The sequence below is a fragment of the Manis pentadactyla genome, chromosome 9 (genome assembly GCF_030020395.1).
Source record: "Manis pentadactyla isolate mManPen7 chromosome 9, mManPen7.hap1, whole genome shotgun sequence".
NCBI classification, from domain to species: Eukaryota; Metazoa; Chordata; class Mammalia; order Pholidota; family Manidae; genus Manis; species Manis pentadactyla.
Window position 1 is genome coordinate 95,084,278 of NC_080027.1, and position 18,281 is coordinate 95,102,558.

General features: G+C 37.4%; 1 protein-coding gene across 3 annotated transcripts in view; it reads left to right on the top strand.

Moving 5' to 3' along the window:
• Positions 1 to 18,281, top strand: part of SDCCAG8 (SHH signaling and ciliogenesis regulator SDCCAG8) — a 275,300-nt gene that overhangs the window by 67,899 nt on the left and 189,120 nt on the right. For all 3 annotated transcript variants that reach the window (XM_057507849.1, XM_057507847.1, XM_057507848.1), the window contains exons 7-8: positions 876 to 940; positions 5,226 to 5,414. In XM_057507849.1, the coding sequence (XP_057363832.1) occupies positions 876 to 940; positions 5,226 to 5,414 (254 nt within the window). The remainder of the gene's footprint in view (positions 1 to 875; positions 941 to 5,225; positions 5,415 to 18,281) is intronic.

Consider the following 18,281-nt stretch of genomic DNA (forward strand, 5'->3'; position numbering starts at 1 on the left):
CAGTGTTCACCCAGTGCCTCTGCTATATGGAAACTATGTAACTTGTCTAGATAAAGGTCTTAATATTTTTATTATTTTCATGACCCAGCCTTACCTATTCAACCCATCTCTTTTTTACCATTCCACCTAGTATTTTACATTCTAGCAATACAGATCTACTTACTGGCCAAATATATAGTGTGCCTTCTCCAGCCTATGTGCCTTTTGCTCAATTGGAAATCGTCCTTTAAGTCTTAACACCTCCTCTATGAAGCCTTCTTTAGTTATCTTTGGTTGAATTACAATTTCCTGCCTCTCTGATTTCATTTAACTTTCTGTATTCCTCACTAGAGTGAATTATACATCATTGAAATTGTTCATCTGTTTCTCCTTTCCTTCCTAATAATAGAAGCTCCTAAGGTTAGAGGCATCTTCATCCTTGATAACAATAAACATTTGTTGAATGAAGGAATAATCAGATACTAACAGAGGCTTGTAGATAGTATTCAGTTTGGTCTATCATCATGTGATTTATAACTTTCCTTTTATTATTCATTCAGCACATATTTACTGTATGTCAAATATGCAGCAGTCACAATGGGGGAGTCCAGTAAGATCTGACCCTTGCCCTCCTGGACCTTACACTTTTAACAGTAAGACCTCATGTATACAATTTCAAAAAATATTTTTTCAGTAATCGCCTTTTTATGACTTAGTAGTCCTTTGCAGGCATACACTCAATAAAAATGGAAAATTTGGTGTGGACTAGGGAAAGTGTTTTCTAAGATGACACATTTCCTCTTGGATAAAAAGAAAAAATTGAGTTTTATATTATTAAAATTTGATTTTAAAGCATAGGACATGGAGAAAATGTACATATTTTTTCTTTTCTAAAGGAGAGGCTAAAACTTACTTACCAAGAAAAGAGTGAAATCCTGGAATCCCAGTTGAAGTTTTTGAGGTAAAGTATTATCATCCTTTTAAAGTCATAGCAAAAGCATAATAATCTTAAAATATATTTGAATGTTTGCTGAAATGACAGTTTTAGTCAATGTAAGAATTACCTGATGACACTTTTAGGCAATATATGAAATTTCCTATAGGTAAAGGGGATAAAATGGCCCAAACATCCAGTTATAAAATAAATTAGCCATGGAGATGAAAGTACAACATAGAAAATATCAGTAATAATACTGTAATATCTTTTTATGTTGACTGATGGCAACTACACTTGTGGTGAGCCTTTAGAAATGCATGTAATTATTGAATCACTGTGTTGTATACCTGAAACCAATATAATATTGTAAATCAACTATATTTCAATTAAAAAAATACCAATGTTATGGGTACTTAAGACTAAATTAAATCACATATGTAATATTATTTTTACAATGTCTGGTACTCAATGCTCAATGTCAACTGATAGCTAAAAATAAAAAGAGATGTCCTCCGATTATTAAAGGATAAGGGGGCATAAAATTGTGAAGTCCTTTTCCAAATCCCATTTCAAAGACTTGAGATAAATTATAAATTTTATGCTTTATTAGTTGTACATATTTGTGTTTTCTTATATAAGTAAGAATCACTGGCTGCTCTTAGAGAAATTATACTGTTAAAATAAGTAGTGAAAATAAAGCACTCTAGTTTCCATATTACAAGCAAATATTTTTTCTCTTTAGGTATTACCCATCTAATTATAAAGTTGCAACAATCATATAAGTTGGAGTATTTTTGCAAACATGATGAATTTAAGTACAGTCATCCTCCCTTATCTGCAGGGGACATGTTTCAAGACTCCCAGTGGCTGCCTGAAACGGGGGGTAGTACTGAGCCCTATATAAACCGCTTTTTCCTATATATACATACCAGTGATAAAGTTTAATTTATAAATTTGGCATACTGAGAGATTAACAATAACTAAAGTAAAATAGGACAATTATAACCATACACTGTAATAAAAGTTACGTGAATGTGGTATTTATGGTACTGTACTCATGCCTCATCTTGTGATAATGTGAGATGATAAAGTGCATGCGTGCTGAGATGAAGTGAAGTGAATGATGTAGGCATTGAGATGTCTTGTAAGGCCACCATGGGCCTTCTGAAAATCCACCAGAAAGGAGGATCATCTGCTTCGGAACCACAGTCCCCTGTGGGTAATTGAAATCATGGAATGAAATTGCAGATAAGAGGGGACTACTGTATACATAGTGTGTTTTCATGTACTTTTTGATGTATTTTTTTTAATTCCCATAAAACCTTTATATTATAGATTAGCCATTAGTGATTTATTATGTATTATGAATAGGAAAAGATTACAGGAATTAATTTTTTGTTTATTAAACGTCATTTTAGATAGTAGTAATGAAATACTTTCAAATCAAATAAACTTTAAAATAGTTCTTACAATTTTAGTTAGTCCAACTTGAAGTAAAATTTAAATAGTTAAGGCCATATATTGTGTAGAGACGTAACTAGAATAATACTAAGTACCAGAACTTATGGCTTTCACTGAACATGTTTTTGTTCATTTATTTCACATTGCTCTATGCTTTTCATACTTCATCCTGATGAGTGAAAGAAAATTACTACTCTCAGAAACTCTGGCTTTATGGTACCCCTTTCTTTTATATTTTCTTTTTTGCCACTTCAAGTAACCAAATCTACCTGAGCATTTTGAATTTGATACTGACAGAAATTGTAATGGAGACCCTTTGACTCTTTTTCAAAGTCCTTGAAAGTCAGGTTTTTCTATATATGATACTTAAAAGAAACTTTATTATGTTAGAGATATTATCTTTGGAATGGAGCAAAAACAACTCCTTTTTTTTCAACTTCATTAGATTAGCTCTTTTTTTAACCCTTAGATTACCTGTTGACCTTTTCCACCTCTTCTGGGCTCCTGAAAATCCCCCAAATCCCAAGAATTAAGGTAATCTGGGTCAGCCCAGTGTCTTGACTATTGACTTCTTCTCTGTGACAGTGGGCAAGTTAGGGTAGTGTTAGATCTCTGAGTATAGTAGCAGCTGACAGCAAGAGTAGACTGAACTAGAGGTAATATGCCTGCCTTCAGTAGTCCAAAAATTTAAAAGCAATTTTCTTTTTTTAAAGTTAGGTCTTTATATATGTATGTATGTGTGTGTGTATATAAATATACACACAGTAGGAAAGGTATGTCTATGCAAGGAAGCTCATTTTCCCAAGTTGACTTTACCAAAGCTTTACTGGGAAGAGGTGGAAAACCTAGTCCATACAATGGTCATTTTATCCTTACAAAGTCAACTTGGAGAAAAACCTCATGCAGGGACTGTCCTATAAATAAAAACAAAGAATACACACATACACACACACACACACACACACACACACACACACACACACACACACACACAAATACACAAATTCCCAGCCCTTTCTTTAGCAAACTGTGTATTTCCAGCCCATAGCTGCTACATACAAAATCCTATGATTGGCAGATTCTGTATGACTTATTTTTGTAGCCTATGCTTTTTTGAAAAAGCTCCTTATAGAACTTTGTAGTTAGATCATTTTTTAATGTTTTTTTCCTCCTGAAGAAAAATGGGTAAAATGAATTACTCATGGGTAAAATCCATGTCCTTTACATAATCTTTTAAGATACTCTACAAATTTTAAGGAGTTAACACTTGAAATAAGGTCTTTCCCTCAATTCAAAGATGTTGTGTTTTGCCACCCCACCTCTTTGTTAATAAATAGAAACTGTTCTTTGGCAATCCAATCTGGAGAGATCCCCCTGCATGCTAGGTGAGACCTCAACCTGGGAGAGGGTTCTTGACTCTGGTGAAGAAAGAATTTGCAAACAGGTTGAATGAGTATAAGTAAGGAAGGAATTCATAGCAAATGGCAGCACATATGCAGGCAGTAGAGAGCAAGGAGAAACAGGGAAGTTTAGTTCATTGATTCCTGCTCAGCATAGGGCAAATCCCTTGCCAACTCCGAAAGCCATGGTCATTGGGCATCCAGTGTCTGCTTGAATCTGCATGGCATGGGAACTAAGTCCCCACCATCCCAGAATTTGGGGGAGCCACTGAGCACTAGATGGAGTGAGATTATGTTCTGAGAACTTCTCAAAGCAAAGAATGATTTTTTTGGTCAGACTGCTAAAGAACATGATCACACAGCCACAGTCCCATCTGAGTCACCCAGATGACAGGAACTTGCAAGCCCAAATCAGAGATGCCAGTAGCCCTTCCCTGCTTGTCTGAAGTAGAACAGAGAGAGAGAAGACTTGTGCTTAAGACTAGAAAATTGAATGAAAGAGCAAAGGGACAAGCACATTTACCAGTGGAGGTGGAGATCAGTGAGTTCTTGTCTTTATCATGAAAAAACAGTTCAGAGATGAAGTGAAATAGGCTTATGCGACAAGAAAGTTTACTTGGTAAGATAGTACATAGACAGGAGTGGAGTGCAGGAGACCTCAGAGGGGAGGTGCACTTAAAAGTTTAGAATTTGGGTTCTTAAGGATTTCAAGAATGGGAAAAAGGGCCAGGGGAAAGTAGGCTGATGTGTGGTCTCATGATGTCTGTCTCCAGTTAGAGACATTATGTCACCATCCACAGTTAGTCTTCTAGATATTCTGTAAGGTAAACTTTACACAAGGCATCTGTTGATCCTGTTCTTCTCCATGATAGTGATTATCCTCAAGCAGTGGAAACATATCATTTAGAACCTGCCTGCTCTGCCTTAAGATTGGCTAATCACCATAAAATGTTCGGAATCTTGCCTCCTAACTCCATTTTTTAAAATGGAATTTTAGTCTTAAGATGGAGTCTCTCCTGTTCTTACCATACTTTTATAACTTGGCATTTTTTCATTGTGGTGCTTTTCCATGTCCCTGCTCTATCTCAAAACAACTTAAGATTTGTGTTTGGAGTTTTAGTTTTGTTTTGTGAGTAATAATAATGTAATGGAGATGGGACCCTGTGAAAAGAGAGCCAGTATCAGAGGCAAACCAATCTGTGTTAAAATGTCACATGAGAATTTGGGCTAATTATTTAATATATTTAAGTCTCATTTTATTCAAACTGTCAGGGTAATCACATCTATGTTTCAGGATTGTGGCAAGAATTAATTAGATATTGTACCTAAAGCACCTCATAAGGTAAACACCCATAAACGATGGTAGTCATTATCACTATGATGAGACATTTGGAAGTAGTGTGCTTTTACCTGGCCATTTGCTGAAACTGTTTTTCCCTTCTTTTTAGGAAAGAGTTAGCTGACTCTCAGAAAAACTGTGAAGATCTTAAAGAGCGACTAAAACACAAAGAGTCTCTTCTTGCTGCTAATATTTCTAACCGTGCTAGTGGTCTGTGTTTGAAATGTGCTCAGCATGAAGCTGTGCTTTCCCAAACCCATAATGATGTCCACAAGCAGACTATTGAAAGGCTGACGAAGTAAGTATGTTTCTACTTGTAGAGCCTTTGGCACATGGAAAACGATGTCTTTAAAGGGGCATTGTGTTCTTTAGCCCCATGCTAGTCACATGTGACTAATGTTAAGTTTCAAATAAAATGTTTTAAAAGGTTCCTTCATTGTAGCTTTCTTGAGGACAGAATAGGTGGGTTTTGCCAACTGTGTGCATTCATGTCATTTTCGACAAGTATAATTTGATCTCTCTTGGTTTCTGTCTTATCTTGAATTGAGAGAATTGAAGTAGATAATTTTTACAATTCTGTTCATTTTTATCACTGTAACTACAAATCCAGCACTATTCCTACTGAATTTGAGAGGAATTCTTTTGATTTTACTGTATCTTGGATTGCCCTGCTGTTTAGGTACAGTATATTGTAATGTATTCATTGTGTACCTGTTGTACATTGGCAGAAGAACCCACCATATGCCAGTGTTAATGTTTGAGGATCACCTAAGGACAGGTTAGAAATGAGCATTTATTTGGACAAAGTTTCATCTAGGCTGAAGACCACAGTACTGTGCACATCTTTTTTGTTCTCTTTTCACTGTTATAGAGGAAGCCTTTTCATTGTTTCCAGAGAATTTTTATTTAATATACTTTTAATAAATTTCTCTGTAATACAGGAAGTTCAGTAGAGAACTTCACTGCAAAAAAAAAGGAAAAAATGGGACAGTTTGCAAACTGGGAGGCATAGGTTGGCTGTGAACCTCAAGTATGCTAGAGAACCAGAGAGGGGGTCGTTTTCATAGAAAAAGTTATCACCCACGTTCCCACTCAGGTCCTTTTCTTCTTTTTCTTTTTCTTTTTTTTTTTTTTCACTAAGGTATCATTAATGTACAATCTTATGAAGGTTTCACATGAGCAACATTGTAGTTACTACATTCACCCATATTATCCAGTCCCCCTCACACACCCACCAGCAGTTATTGTCCATTAGCATAGTAAGATCCTATAGTCACTAATTCTCTTCTCTCTACTATATCACCTTCACTGTGAGCCCCCTATATTATGTGTGTTAATCATAATGCCCCTTAAACACCTTCTCCCTCCTTCCCCATCAACCCTTCCTACCCCTTCCCTTTGGTAACTGCTAGTCACTTCTTGGAGTCTGTAAGTATGCTGCTGTTTTCTTCCTTCCGATTTGCTTTGTTGATACACTCCACAAATGAGTGAAATCATTTGGTACTTCTCTTTCTTCGTCTAACTTATTTCACTGAGCATAATGCCCTCTAGCTCCATCCATGGTGTTGCAAATGGTAGGATTTGTTTCCTCTCATGGCTGAATTATATTCATCTACTGATGGACACTTAGGTTGCTTCCATTTCTTGGCTATTGTAAATAGTGCTGTGATAAACATAGGGGTGCATATGTCTTTTTGAATCTGTGATCTTGTTTTCTTTGGGTAAATTCCTAGGAGTGGAATTCCTGGGTCAAATGGTATTTCTATTTTTAGTTTTTGAGGAACCTCCATATTGCTTCCCACAATGGTTGAACTAATTTACATTCCCACCAGCAGTGAAGGAGGGTTCTCCTTTCTCCCCATCTGTGTCAGCATTTGTTGTTCCTAGTTTTTTCAATCTTGGCCATCCTAACTGGTATGAAGTGATATCTCATTGTGGCTTTAATTTGCATTTCCCTGATAGTTAGTGATGTGGAGCATCTTTTCATGTGCCTGTTGGCCATCTGAATTTCTTCTTTGGAGAAGTGTCTGTTCTTATCCTCTGCCCATTTTTTAATCAGGTTATTTGCATTTTGGGTGTTGAGGCATGTGAGGCATCTTGGATGTTAACCACTTATCGGATATGTCATTACAAATATATTGTCCCATACAATAGGGTGGCTATTTGTTCTAGTTTGTTGATGAATGCCGTCAGTATTTTGATAGGGATTGCGTTAGGCAGGATGGCCATTTTGACAATATTAATTCTTCCTACCCATGAGCATGGGATGCATTTCCATTTATTGGTGTCTTCTTTAATTTCTCTCATGAGTGTCTTGTAGTTTTCAGGGTATAGGTCTTTTACTTCCTTGGTTAGGTTTATTCCTAGGTATTGTATTCTTTTTGATGCAATTGTGAATGGAATTGTTTTCCTGATTTCTCTTTCTTCTAGTTCATCATTAGTATATAGGATTGCCACAGATTTCTGTGTATTGATTTTGTATCCTGCAGCTTTGTTGAACTTAGATATTCTAATAATTTTGGGGTGGATTCTTTAGGGTTTTTTATGTACAACATCATGTCGTCAGCAAATAGTGACAGTTTAACTTCTTCTTTACCAGTCTGGATGCCTTTTATTTATTTGTGTTGTCTGATTGCTGTGGCTAGGAACTGCAGTATTATGTTCAGTAAAAGTGGTGTGAGTGTGCATTCTTGTCTGTTCCTCATCTAAGAGGGAAAACCTTTCAATTTTTCACTGTTAAGTATGATGTTGGCTGTGGATTTGTCGTATGTGGTCCTTATTATGTTGAGGTACATACCTCTATAACCATTTTGTTGAGAGTTTTTATCATGAATGGATGTCGAATTTTGTCAAATGCTTTTTCAGCATCTATGGAGATAGTCATGTGATTTTTGTCCTTCTTTTGTTATGTGGTGGATGATGTTGATAGGTTTTTTAATATTGTACCATCCTTGCATTCCTGGAATAAATCCAACTTGATCATGATGGGTGATCTTTTTTATATACTTTTTTTTTGAGAGGGCATCTCTCATATTTACTGATCAAATGGTTGTTAACAGTTAATAACAATAAAATTCTGTACAGGGGACTCGATGCACAATCATTAATCCAATCCAAGCCTAATTCTCATCAGTCTCTGATCTTCTGAAGCACAACAAACAAGTTCTTACATGGTGAACAAGTTCTTACATAGTGAATAAGTTCTTACATGGTGAACAGTACAAGGGCAGTCATCACAGAAACTTTTGGTTTTGATCACGCATTATGAACTATAAACAATCAGGTCAAATATGAATATTCATTTGATTTTTATACTTGATTTATATGTGAATCCCACATTTCTACCTTATTATTATTATTATTGTTATTATTATTTTTAATAAAATGCTGAAGTGGTAGGTACATGCAAGATAAAGGTAGAAAACATAGTTTAGTGCTGTAAGTAAGCAAATGTAAATGATCGGGTATGTACCTATAGGCTAAGTATTAATCCAAGCTAGACAAGGGCAACAAAACATCCACGGATGCAGATGATTTCTCTCAAAACAGCAGGGGTGAGGTTCTAAGCCTCACCTCTGTTGATCCCCAATTTCTCACCTGATGGCCCCCCTGCAACTGTGCCTGTCTTAGGTTGTTCCTCCCTTGAGGAATCTTACCCGTCTCTGGCTAACCAGTCATCTTCCAGGGTAATACAGGGAAATGTAAAGTTGGTAAGTGAGAGAGAAGCAATATTGTTTGAAAAGGCTGGCTTTTTACTTCTTTGCAGATTTATGCCCTGTGGGTTTTATGCCCAGCATTTGTCTTGAGGTATCTTTACCACTTGGAAGAATTATGATACTCGATAAATTCGATATGAGGCACGAATTCTATTTAAGGGTTGTAATTAGGAAGGAAGAAGAAAAGCTATAGAAGTAGCAGACGGAAGAAAACATGGGAAGATTGATTATTTCTTTGACATATCTTCTTGTAGAGTAACTTAAGCATGTATAGGTTTTTAAACTACTAATTAAATTGCGTACCCACATTAACATAATAGGAATACAGTTACATAACCAAAGCAGACCTACAATTACCAGCCATCTCCAGTGAAACCAAGAAAACCAGTTAGGCACCCTAAGCATTTGTGAAAACTTATCTATGATATGATGGATATTGTCTAACTGAATTTGAATAGTTTGAGAAAAATCAGACAATTTAAAACAACACATTCCTGGGAACTGTTCACATCCCATATGTTCTTTTAACAGTAGATAGTCTGTAGTCTCAAGATTTTGGAGCGCTGCAACTTGCACTTCTCCTAATTCTTGGTTGAGTTCCAACAGTATAGATCCAGTCAAATTTGTTATTTTACTGTATGCACAGGCCAGCTTAGATATCTACTTCTTCATTCCAATGGCAATTCCAGGAACCAGTGGGATGAATGCAGCTACAACTGCAACAGCACCAGGATCTTTGTTGACGTTTTTTGATGATCATCTTCTGGAATGACTCTTCCAGAGTATGTTGATGTTGGAACTTCTTCATATTGTATCTTAGTTCATTTTCTGGGTAGCCAAATTAGGCTTTGATCCTCTGAATAAATACAAACAGACCCTTTGCCCACCCTTTGTTTTGCCCTTTATACCATTATGAAGAACTTAATGGAGGTCCCACATAGGAACTGCTTTTTTTTTTTATCATTAATCTACAATTACATGAAGAATATTATGTTTACTAGGCTCTCCCCTATACCAGGTCCCCCCATAAACCCCTTTACAGTCACTGTCCATCAGCATAGCAAAATGCTGTAGAATCACTACTTGTCTTTTCTGTATTGTACAGCCCTCCCCTTTCTCCCACCACCCCCATTATGCATGCTAATCTTAATACCCCCCTTCGTCTTGCCCCCAACTTATCCCTCCCTACCCACCCATCCTCCCCAGTCCCTTTCCCATTGGTACCTGTTAGTCCATTCTTGGGTTCTGTGATTCTGCTGCTGATTTGTTCCTTCAGTTTTTCCTTTGTTCTTATACTCCACAGATGAGTGAAATCATTTGGTATTTTTCTTTCTCTGCTTGGCTTATTTCACTGAGCATAATACCCTCTAGCTCCATCCATGTTGTTGCAAATGGTAGGATTTGTTTTCTTCTTATAGCTGAGTAATATTCCGTTGTGTATATGTACCACAGCTTCTTTATCCAATCATCTACTGATGGACACTTAGGTTGCTTCCAATTCTTGGCTATTGTAAATAGTGCTGCGATAAATATAGGGCTGCATCTGTCTTTTTCAAACTTGAGTGCTGTGTTCTTAGGGTAAATTCCTAGGAGTGGAATTCCTGGGTCGAATGGTAAGTTTATTTTGAGCATTTTGAGGAACCTCCATACTGCTTTCCACAATGGTTGAACTAATTTACATTCCCACCAGCAGTGTAGGAGGGTTCCCCTTTCTACACAGCCTCGCCAACATTTGTTGTTGTTTGTCTTTTGGATGGTAGCCATCCTTACTGGTGTGAGGTGATATCTCATTGTAGTTTTAATTTGCATTTCTCTGATAATTAGCGATGTGGAACATCTTTTCATGTGTCTGTTGGCCATCTGTATTTCTTTTTTGGAGAACTGTCTGTTCACTTCCTCTGCCATTTTTTAAGTGGATTGTTTGTTTTTTGTTTTTTGAGGTGGGTGAGCTCTTTATATATTTTGGACGTCAAGCCTTTATCGGATGTGTCATTTTCAAATATATTCTCCCATACTGTAGGGTTCCTTTTTGTTCTATTGATGGTGTCTTTTGCTGTACAGAAGCTTTTCAGCTCAATATAGTCCCACTTGTTCATTTTTGCTGTTGTTTTCCTTGCCCAGGGAGATATGTTCAAGAAGAGGTCACTCATGTTTATGTCTAAGAGGTTTTTGCCTATGTTTTTTTCCAAGAGTTTTATGGTTTTGCAACTTACATTCAGGTCTTTGATCCATTCTGAATTTACTTTTGTGTATGGGGTTAGACAATGGTCCAGGTTCATTCTCCTATATGTAGCTGTCCAGTTTTGCCAGCACCATCTGTTGAAGAGACTGTCATTTCCCCATTGTATGTCCATGGCTCCTTTATTGTATATTAATTGACCATATATGTTTGGGTTAATGTCTGGAGTCTCTAATCTGTTCCACTGGTCTGTGACTCTGTTCTTGTGCCAGTACCAAATTGTCTTGATTACTATGGCTTTGTAGTAGAGCTTGAAGTTGGGGAGTGAGATCCCCCCTACTTTACTCTTATTTCTCAGGATTGCTTTGGCTATTCAGGGTCTTTGGTGTTTCCATATGAAGTTTTTAATTATTTGGTCCAGTTCATTGAAGAATGTTGCTGGTAATTTGATAGGGATTGCATCAAATCTGTATATTGCTTTGGGCAGGATGGCCATTTTGACAATATTAATTCTTCCTAGCCACGAGCATGGGATGAGTTTCCATCTGTTAGTGTCCCCTTTAATTTCTCTTAAGACTGACTTGTAGTTTTCAGGGTATAGGTCTTTCAATTCTTTGGTTAGGTTTATTCCTAGGTATTTTATTCTTTTGGATGCAATTGTGAATGGATTTGTTTTCCTGATTTCTCTTTCTATTGGTTCATTGTTAGTGTATAGGAAAGCCACAGATTTCTGTGTGTTAGTTTTGTATCCTGCAGCTTTGCTGTATTCCGATATCAGTTCTAGTAGTTTTGGAGTGGAGTCTTTAGGGCTTTTTTTGTACAATATCATGTCATCTGCAAATAGTGACAGTTTAACTTCTTCTTTACCAATCTGTATTCCTTGTATTTCTTTGTTTTGTCTGATTTCTGTGGCTCTGACCTCCAGTACTATGTTAAATAACAGTGGGGAGAGTGGGCATCCGTGTCTAGTTCCGAATTTCAAAGGAAAAGCTTTCTGCTTCTCACTGTTCAGTATAATGTTGGCTGTGGGTTTATCATATATGGCCTTTATTATGTTGAGATACTTGCCCTCTATTCCCATTTTGCTGAGAGTTTTTATCATGAATGGATGTTGAATTTTGTCAAATGCTTTTTCAGCATCTATGGAGATGATCATGTGGTTTTTGTCTTTCTTTTTGTTGATGTGGTGGATGATGTTGATGGACTTTTGAATGTTGTACCATCCTTGCATCCCTGGGATGAATCCCACTTGGTTGTGGTGTATGATCCTTTTGATGTATTTTTGAATTCGGTTTGCTAATATTTTGTTGAGTATTTTTGCCTGTACGTTCATCAGGGATATTGGTCTGTAGTTTTCTATTTTGGTGGGGTCTTTGCCTGGTTTTGATATTAGAGTGATGTTTACTTCATAGAATGGGTTTGTGAGTAATCCCTCCTCTTCTATTTTTTGGAAAACGTTAAAGAGAATGGGTATTATGTCTTCTCTGTGTGTCTGATAAAATTCTGAGGTACATGTGTCCGATCCGGGGGTCTTCTTATTGGGTAGTTTTTTGATTACCGTTTCAATTTCTTTGCTCGTAATTGGTTTGTTTAACTTTTGTGTTTCTTCCTTGGTCAGTCTTGGAAGGTTGTATTTTTCTAGGAAGTTGTCCATTTCTTCTAGGTTTTCCAGCTTGTTGGCATACAGGTTTTCATAGTAGTCTTTAATAATTCTTTGTATTTCTGTGGAGTCTGTCATGATGTTTCCATTCTCATTTCTGATTCTGTTGATTTGTGTTGATTCTCTTTTTCTCTTAATAAGTTTGGCTAGAGGCTTATCTATTTTGTTTATTTTCTCAAAGAACCAGCTCTTGGTTTCATTGATTGATTTTTGCTATTGTTTTATTCTTCTCAATTTTGTTTATTTCTTCTCTGATCTTTATTATGTCTCTCCTTCTGCTGACTTTAGGCCTCATTTGTTCTTCTTTTTCCAGTTTCAATAATTGTGATATTAGACTATTCATTTGGGATTGTTCTTCCTTCTTGAAGTGTGCCTGGATCGCTATATACTTTCCTCTTAAGACTGCTTCGCTGCATCCCACAGAAGTTGGGGCTTTGTGTTGTTGCTGTCATTTGTTTCCATATATTCCTTGATCTCTATTTTAATTTGTTCATTGATCCATTGATTATTTAGGAGCATGTTGTTCAGGCTCCATGTGTTTGTGAGCCTTTTTTTTCTTTGTAGAATTTATTTCTAGTTTTATGCCTTTGTGGTCTGAAAAGTTGGTTGGTAGAATTTCAATCTTTTGGAATTTACTGAGGCTCTTTTTGTGGTCTAGTATGTGGTCTATTCTCGAGAATGTTCCATGTGCACTTGAGAAGAATGTGTATCCTGTTGCTTTTGGATGTAGAGTTCTATAGATGTCTATTAGGTCCATCTGTTCTACTGTGTTGTTCAGTGCCTCCGTGTCCTTACTTATTTTGTGCCCGGTGGATCTATCCTTTAGGGTGAGTGGTGTGTTGAAGTCTCCTAAAATGAATGCATTGTAGTCTATTCCCCCTTTAGGTCTGTTAGTATTTGTTTCACATATGCTCGTGCTCCTGTGTTGGGTGCATATATATTTAGAATGGTTATAACCTCTTGTTGGACTGAGTCCTTTATCATTATGTAGTGTCCTTCTTTATCTCTTGTTACTTTCTTTGTTTTGAAGTCTATTTTGTCTGATATTAGTACTGCAACCCCTGCTTTCTTCTCGCTGTTGTTTGCCTGAAATAATGTTTTTCCATTACTTGACTTTTAGTCTGTGCATGTCTTTGTGTTTGATGTGAGTTTCTTGTAAGCAGCATATAGATGGATCTTGCTTTTTTATCCATTCTATTACTCTGTGTCTTTTGATTGGTTCATTAAGTCCAGTTACATTTAGGGTGACTATTGAGAGATATGTACTTATTGCCATTGCATGCTTTAAATTCATGGTTACCAACGGTTCAAGGTTAGCCTCTTTAGTATCTTACTGCCTAACTTAGATCGCTTATTGAACTGGTATATACACTGTCTGGCGATTCTTTTCTTGTCTCCCTTCTTATTCCTCCTCCTCCATTCTTCATATGTTGGGTGTTTTGTTCTGTGCTCTTTTTAGGAGTGCTCCCATCTAGAGCAGTCCCTGTAAGATACCCTGTAGAGGTGGTTTGTGGGAAGCAAATTCCCTCAGCTTTTGTTTGTCTGGGAATTGTTTAATCCCACCGTCATATTTGAATGATAGTCGTGCTGGATACAGTATCCTTGGTTCCAGGCCCTTCTGTTTCATTGTATTAAATATATCATGCCATTCTCTTCTGGCCTGTAGGGTTTCTGTCAAGAAGTCTGATGATTGCCTGATGGGTTTTCCTTTATAGGTGACCTTTTTCTCTCTGGCTGCCTTTAAAACTCTTTCCTTGTCCTTGTTTTTTGCCATTTTAATTATTATGTGTTTTGGTGTTGTCCTCCTTGGATCCTTTCTGTTGTGGGTTCTGTGTATTTCCGTGGTCTGTTCGATTATTTCCTCCCCCAGTTTGGGGAAGTTTTCAGCAATTATTTCTTCAAAGGCACTTTCTATCCCTTTTCCTCTCTGTTCTTCTTCTGGTACCCCTATAATACGGATATTGTTCCTTTTGTATTGGTCACACAGTTCTCTTAATATTGTTTCATTCCTGGAGATCCTTTTATCTCTCTCTATGTCATCTTCTATGCGTTCCTGTTCTCTGGTTTCTATTGCTTCAATCTTGCATCTTATCCATTCTGCTTACCAATTCTTCCAGAGTTTGTTTCACTTCTGTAATCTCCTTCCTGGCATCTGTGATCTCCTTCCGGACTTCATCCCTTAGTTCTTGCATATTTCTCTGCAGCTCTGTCAGAATGTTTATGATTTTTATTTTGAATTCTTTGTCAAGAAGACTGGTTAGGTCTGTCTCCTTCTCTGGTGTTGCCTCTGTGATCTTGGTTTGCCTGTAATTTTGCCTTTTCATGGTGATAGAAATAGTTTGCAGAGCTGGAAGGAATGACGGCTGGAAGAACTTCCCTTCTTGTTGGTTTGTGGCCTTCCTCTCCAGAGAGAACAGCGACCTCTAGTGGCTTGTGCTGGGCAGCTGTGTGCAGACAGGGCTTCTGATTCCTTCCCGGCTGCTATGGAGTTTATCTCTGCTTTTGCTGTGGGCGTGGCCTGTCTTGGGCTGCTGCTTGAAAATGGTGGAGCCCCGTTGGAGAAGGAGCGGCTGGGAGGCTATTTATCTCCGTTAGGGGCCTCTGTGCTCCCTGCTGCCCAGGGGCTTAGAGTGCCCAGAGATCCCCAGATTCCCTACCTCTGGACTAAGTGTCCCACCCTGTCCCTTTAAGACTTCCAAAAAGCACTTGCCAAAACAAAACAACAACAACAAGAACAACAAAAATGCTCGCTTTTCTTTGTCCTCAGGTGCCGGCCTCAGGCACCCACTCACCGGTCTTTCTGCCCTGTTTCCCTAGTATTAGGGTCCCTGTCCCTTTAAGACTTCCAAAAAACACTCACCAAAAAAAAGAAAAAAAAATGGCCTCTCACGTTTCTTTGTTCTCCGTCGCCGGCCTCAGGCACCTGCTTGCCGGTCTTGCTGCCCTGTTTCCCTAGTATCCAGGACCGCACGCATGCACTGTTGCTGCACTCTGGTCCGGATGGCTCGGGCTGGGTGTTCAGCAGTCCTGGGCTCCCTCTGCTTCCCCACTCTGACTCCTCTCCTCTGGCTGGGTGCTGGGGGGAGGGGCGCTTGGTTCTCACGGGGCTGGGGCTTGTATCTTACCCCCTTCGCAAGGCGCTGGGTTTTCGCAGTTGTGGATGTGGTCTGGATGTTGTCCTGTGTCCTCTGGTCTCTATTCTAGGAAGAGTTGTCTTTGTTATATTTTCATAGATATATGTGGTTTTGGGAGGAGATTTCTGCTGCTCAACTCACGCCGCCATCTTGGCTCCTCCGATTTTTCATATATTTTTGTATACAGTTTGGTAATATTTTGTTGAGTATTTTTACGTCTGTGTTCATCAGGGTTATTGTTCTGTACTTTTCTTTTTTTGTGGTGTCTTTGCCTTGTTTTGGTATTATTAGAGTGATGCTGTCCTCATAGAATGAGTTTGGAAGTATTGCCTCCTCTTCTACTTTTTGGAAAACCTTAAGGAGTATGGTTATTAGGTCTTCACTAAATGTTTGATAAAATTCATCAGTGAAGCCATCTGGTACAGGAGTTTTGTTCTTAGGGAGTTTTTTGATTATCAATTCAATTTTGTTGGTGGTAATTGGTCTGGTCAGATTTTCTGTTTCTTCCTAGGTCAGTCTTAGAAAGGTATTTTTCTAGAAAGTTGTCCATTTTTTTTAGGTTATCCAATTTGTTACGATATAATTTTTCATAGTATTCTCTCATAATTCTTTGTGTTTCAGTGGTGTCCATAGTGATTTTTCCTTTCTCATTTCTGATTCTGTTTGTGTGTGTAGACTCTTTTTTTTTTTGGTAAGTCTGGCTAGGGGTTTATCTATTTTGTTTATTTTCTCAAAGAACAAGCTCCTGCTTTCATTGATTCTTTCTATTTTATTCTTCTCAACTTTATTTATTTCTGCTCTGATCTTTATTATGTCCTTCCTCCTACTTACTTTGGGCCTCATTTGTTCTTTTTCTAGTTTCATTAATTATTAGTTTTGAATGTTCATTTGGGTTTGTTCTTCTTTCTTGAGGTGAGCCTGTATTACAATATACTTTCCTCTTAGCATGGCCTTCACTGCGTCCCACAGATTTTGCAGTGCTGAGTTATGGTTGTCATTTTTCTTCATATATTGCTTGATCTCTGTTTTTATTTGGTCTTTGATCCATTGAGGATTTAGGAGCATGTTGTTAAACCTCCATGTGTTTCTGGGCTTTTTTGTTTTCTTTGCTTAATTTATTTCTAGTTTCATACCTTTGTTGTCTGAAGAGCTGGTTGGTACAGTTGGTACAATTTCAATTCTTCTGAATTTACTGAGGCTCTTTCTGTGGCCTAGTATATGATGTATTCTTGCAAATATTATATGTGCACTTGAGAAGAATGTGTATCCTACTGCTTTTCAGTGGAGTGTTCTGTAGATGTCTGTTAGGTCCATGTGATGTGTTGTTCAGTGCCTCTGTCACCTTACTTATTTTCTGTCTGGTGGATCTGTCCTTTGGAGTGAGTGTTTTGTTGAAGTTTCCTAAAATGAATGAATTGCATTGTTTCCCCCTTTAATTCTGTTAGTATTTGTTTTTCATATGTAGATGCTCCTATGTTGTGTGCATAGATATTTATAATGGTTATATTGTCATGTTGGACTGACCCCTTTATCATTATGTAGTGTCCTTCTTTGTCTCTTGTTACGTTCTTTGTTTTGAAGTCTGTTTTGTCTTATACAAGTACTGTAACTCCTGCTTTTTTTGTCCCTATTATTTGCATGAAATATCTTTTTTGCATCCCTTCACTTTTCATCTGTTTATGTCTTTGGGTTTGAAGTGAGTCTCTTGCACGCAACATATAGATGGGTCTTTTTTAAAATTTATTCAGTGACTCTGTGTCTTTTGATTGGTACATTCAGACCATTTACATTTAAGGTGATTATCATTAGATAATATACTTATTGCCATTGCAGCCTTTAAATTTATGGTTACCAAAGGTTCAAGGCTAGCTTCTTTACTATCTAACAGTCTAACTTAACTCACTTAGTATGGTAGTTCAAACACAATCCAAAGGTTCTTTTTTTTTTCCTCCCTTCTTGTTCTTCTTCCTCCACTCTATATATTAGGTGTCATATTGTGTACTCTTTTGTTCCCCTTGACTTACTTTGTGGGTAGTTCATTTAATTTTGCATTTGTTTAGTAATTAATTGGTCCACTTCCTTTACTGTGGTTTTATTATCTCTGTTGACAGCTATTTAGCCTTAGAAGCACTTCCATCTATAACAGTCCCTCCAAAATACAGTGTAGAGATGGTTTGTGGGAGGTAAATTCCCTCAACTTTTGCTTATTTAGAAATTGTTTAATCCCTGCTTCAAATTTAAATGATAATCTTGCTCGATGGAATATTCATGGTTGGAGGCCCATCTGCTTCATTGCATTAAATACATCATGCCACTCCCTTCTGGCCTATAAGGTTTCTCTTGAGAAGTCTGATGATAGCCTGATGGGTTTTCCTTTGTATGTGATCTTTTTTCTTTCTCTGGCTGCTTTTGGTAGTCTGTCCTTTTCCTCAATCTTTGTCATTTTAATTATTATATGTCTTGGTGTTGTCCTCCT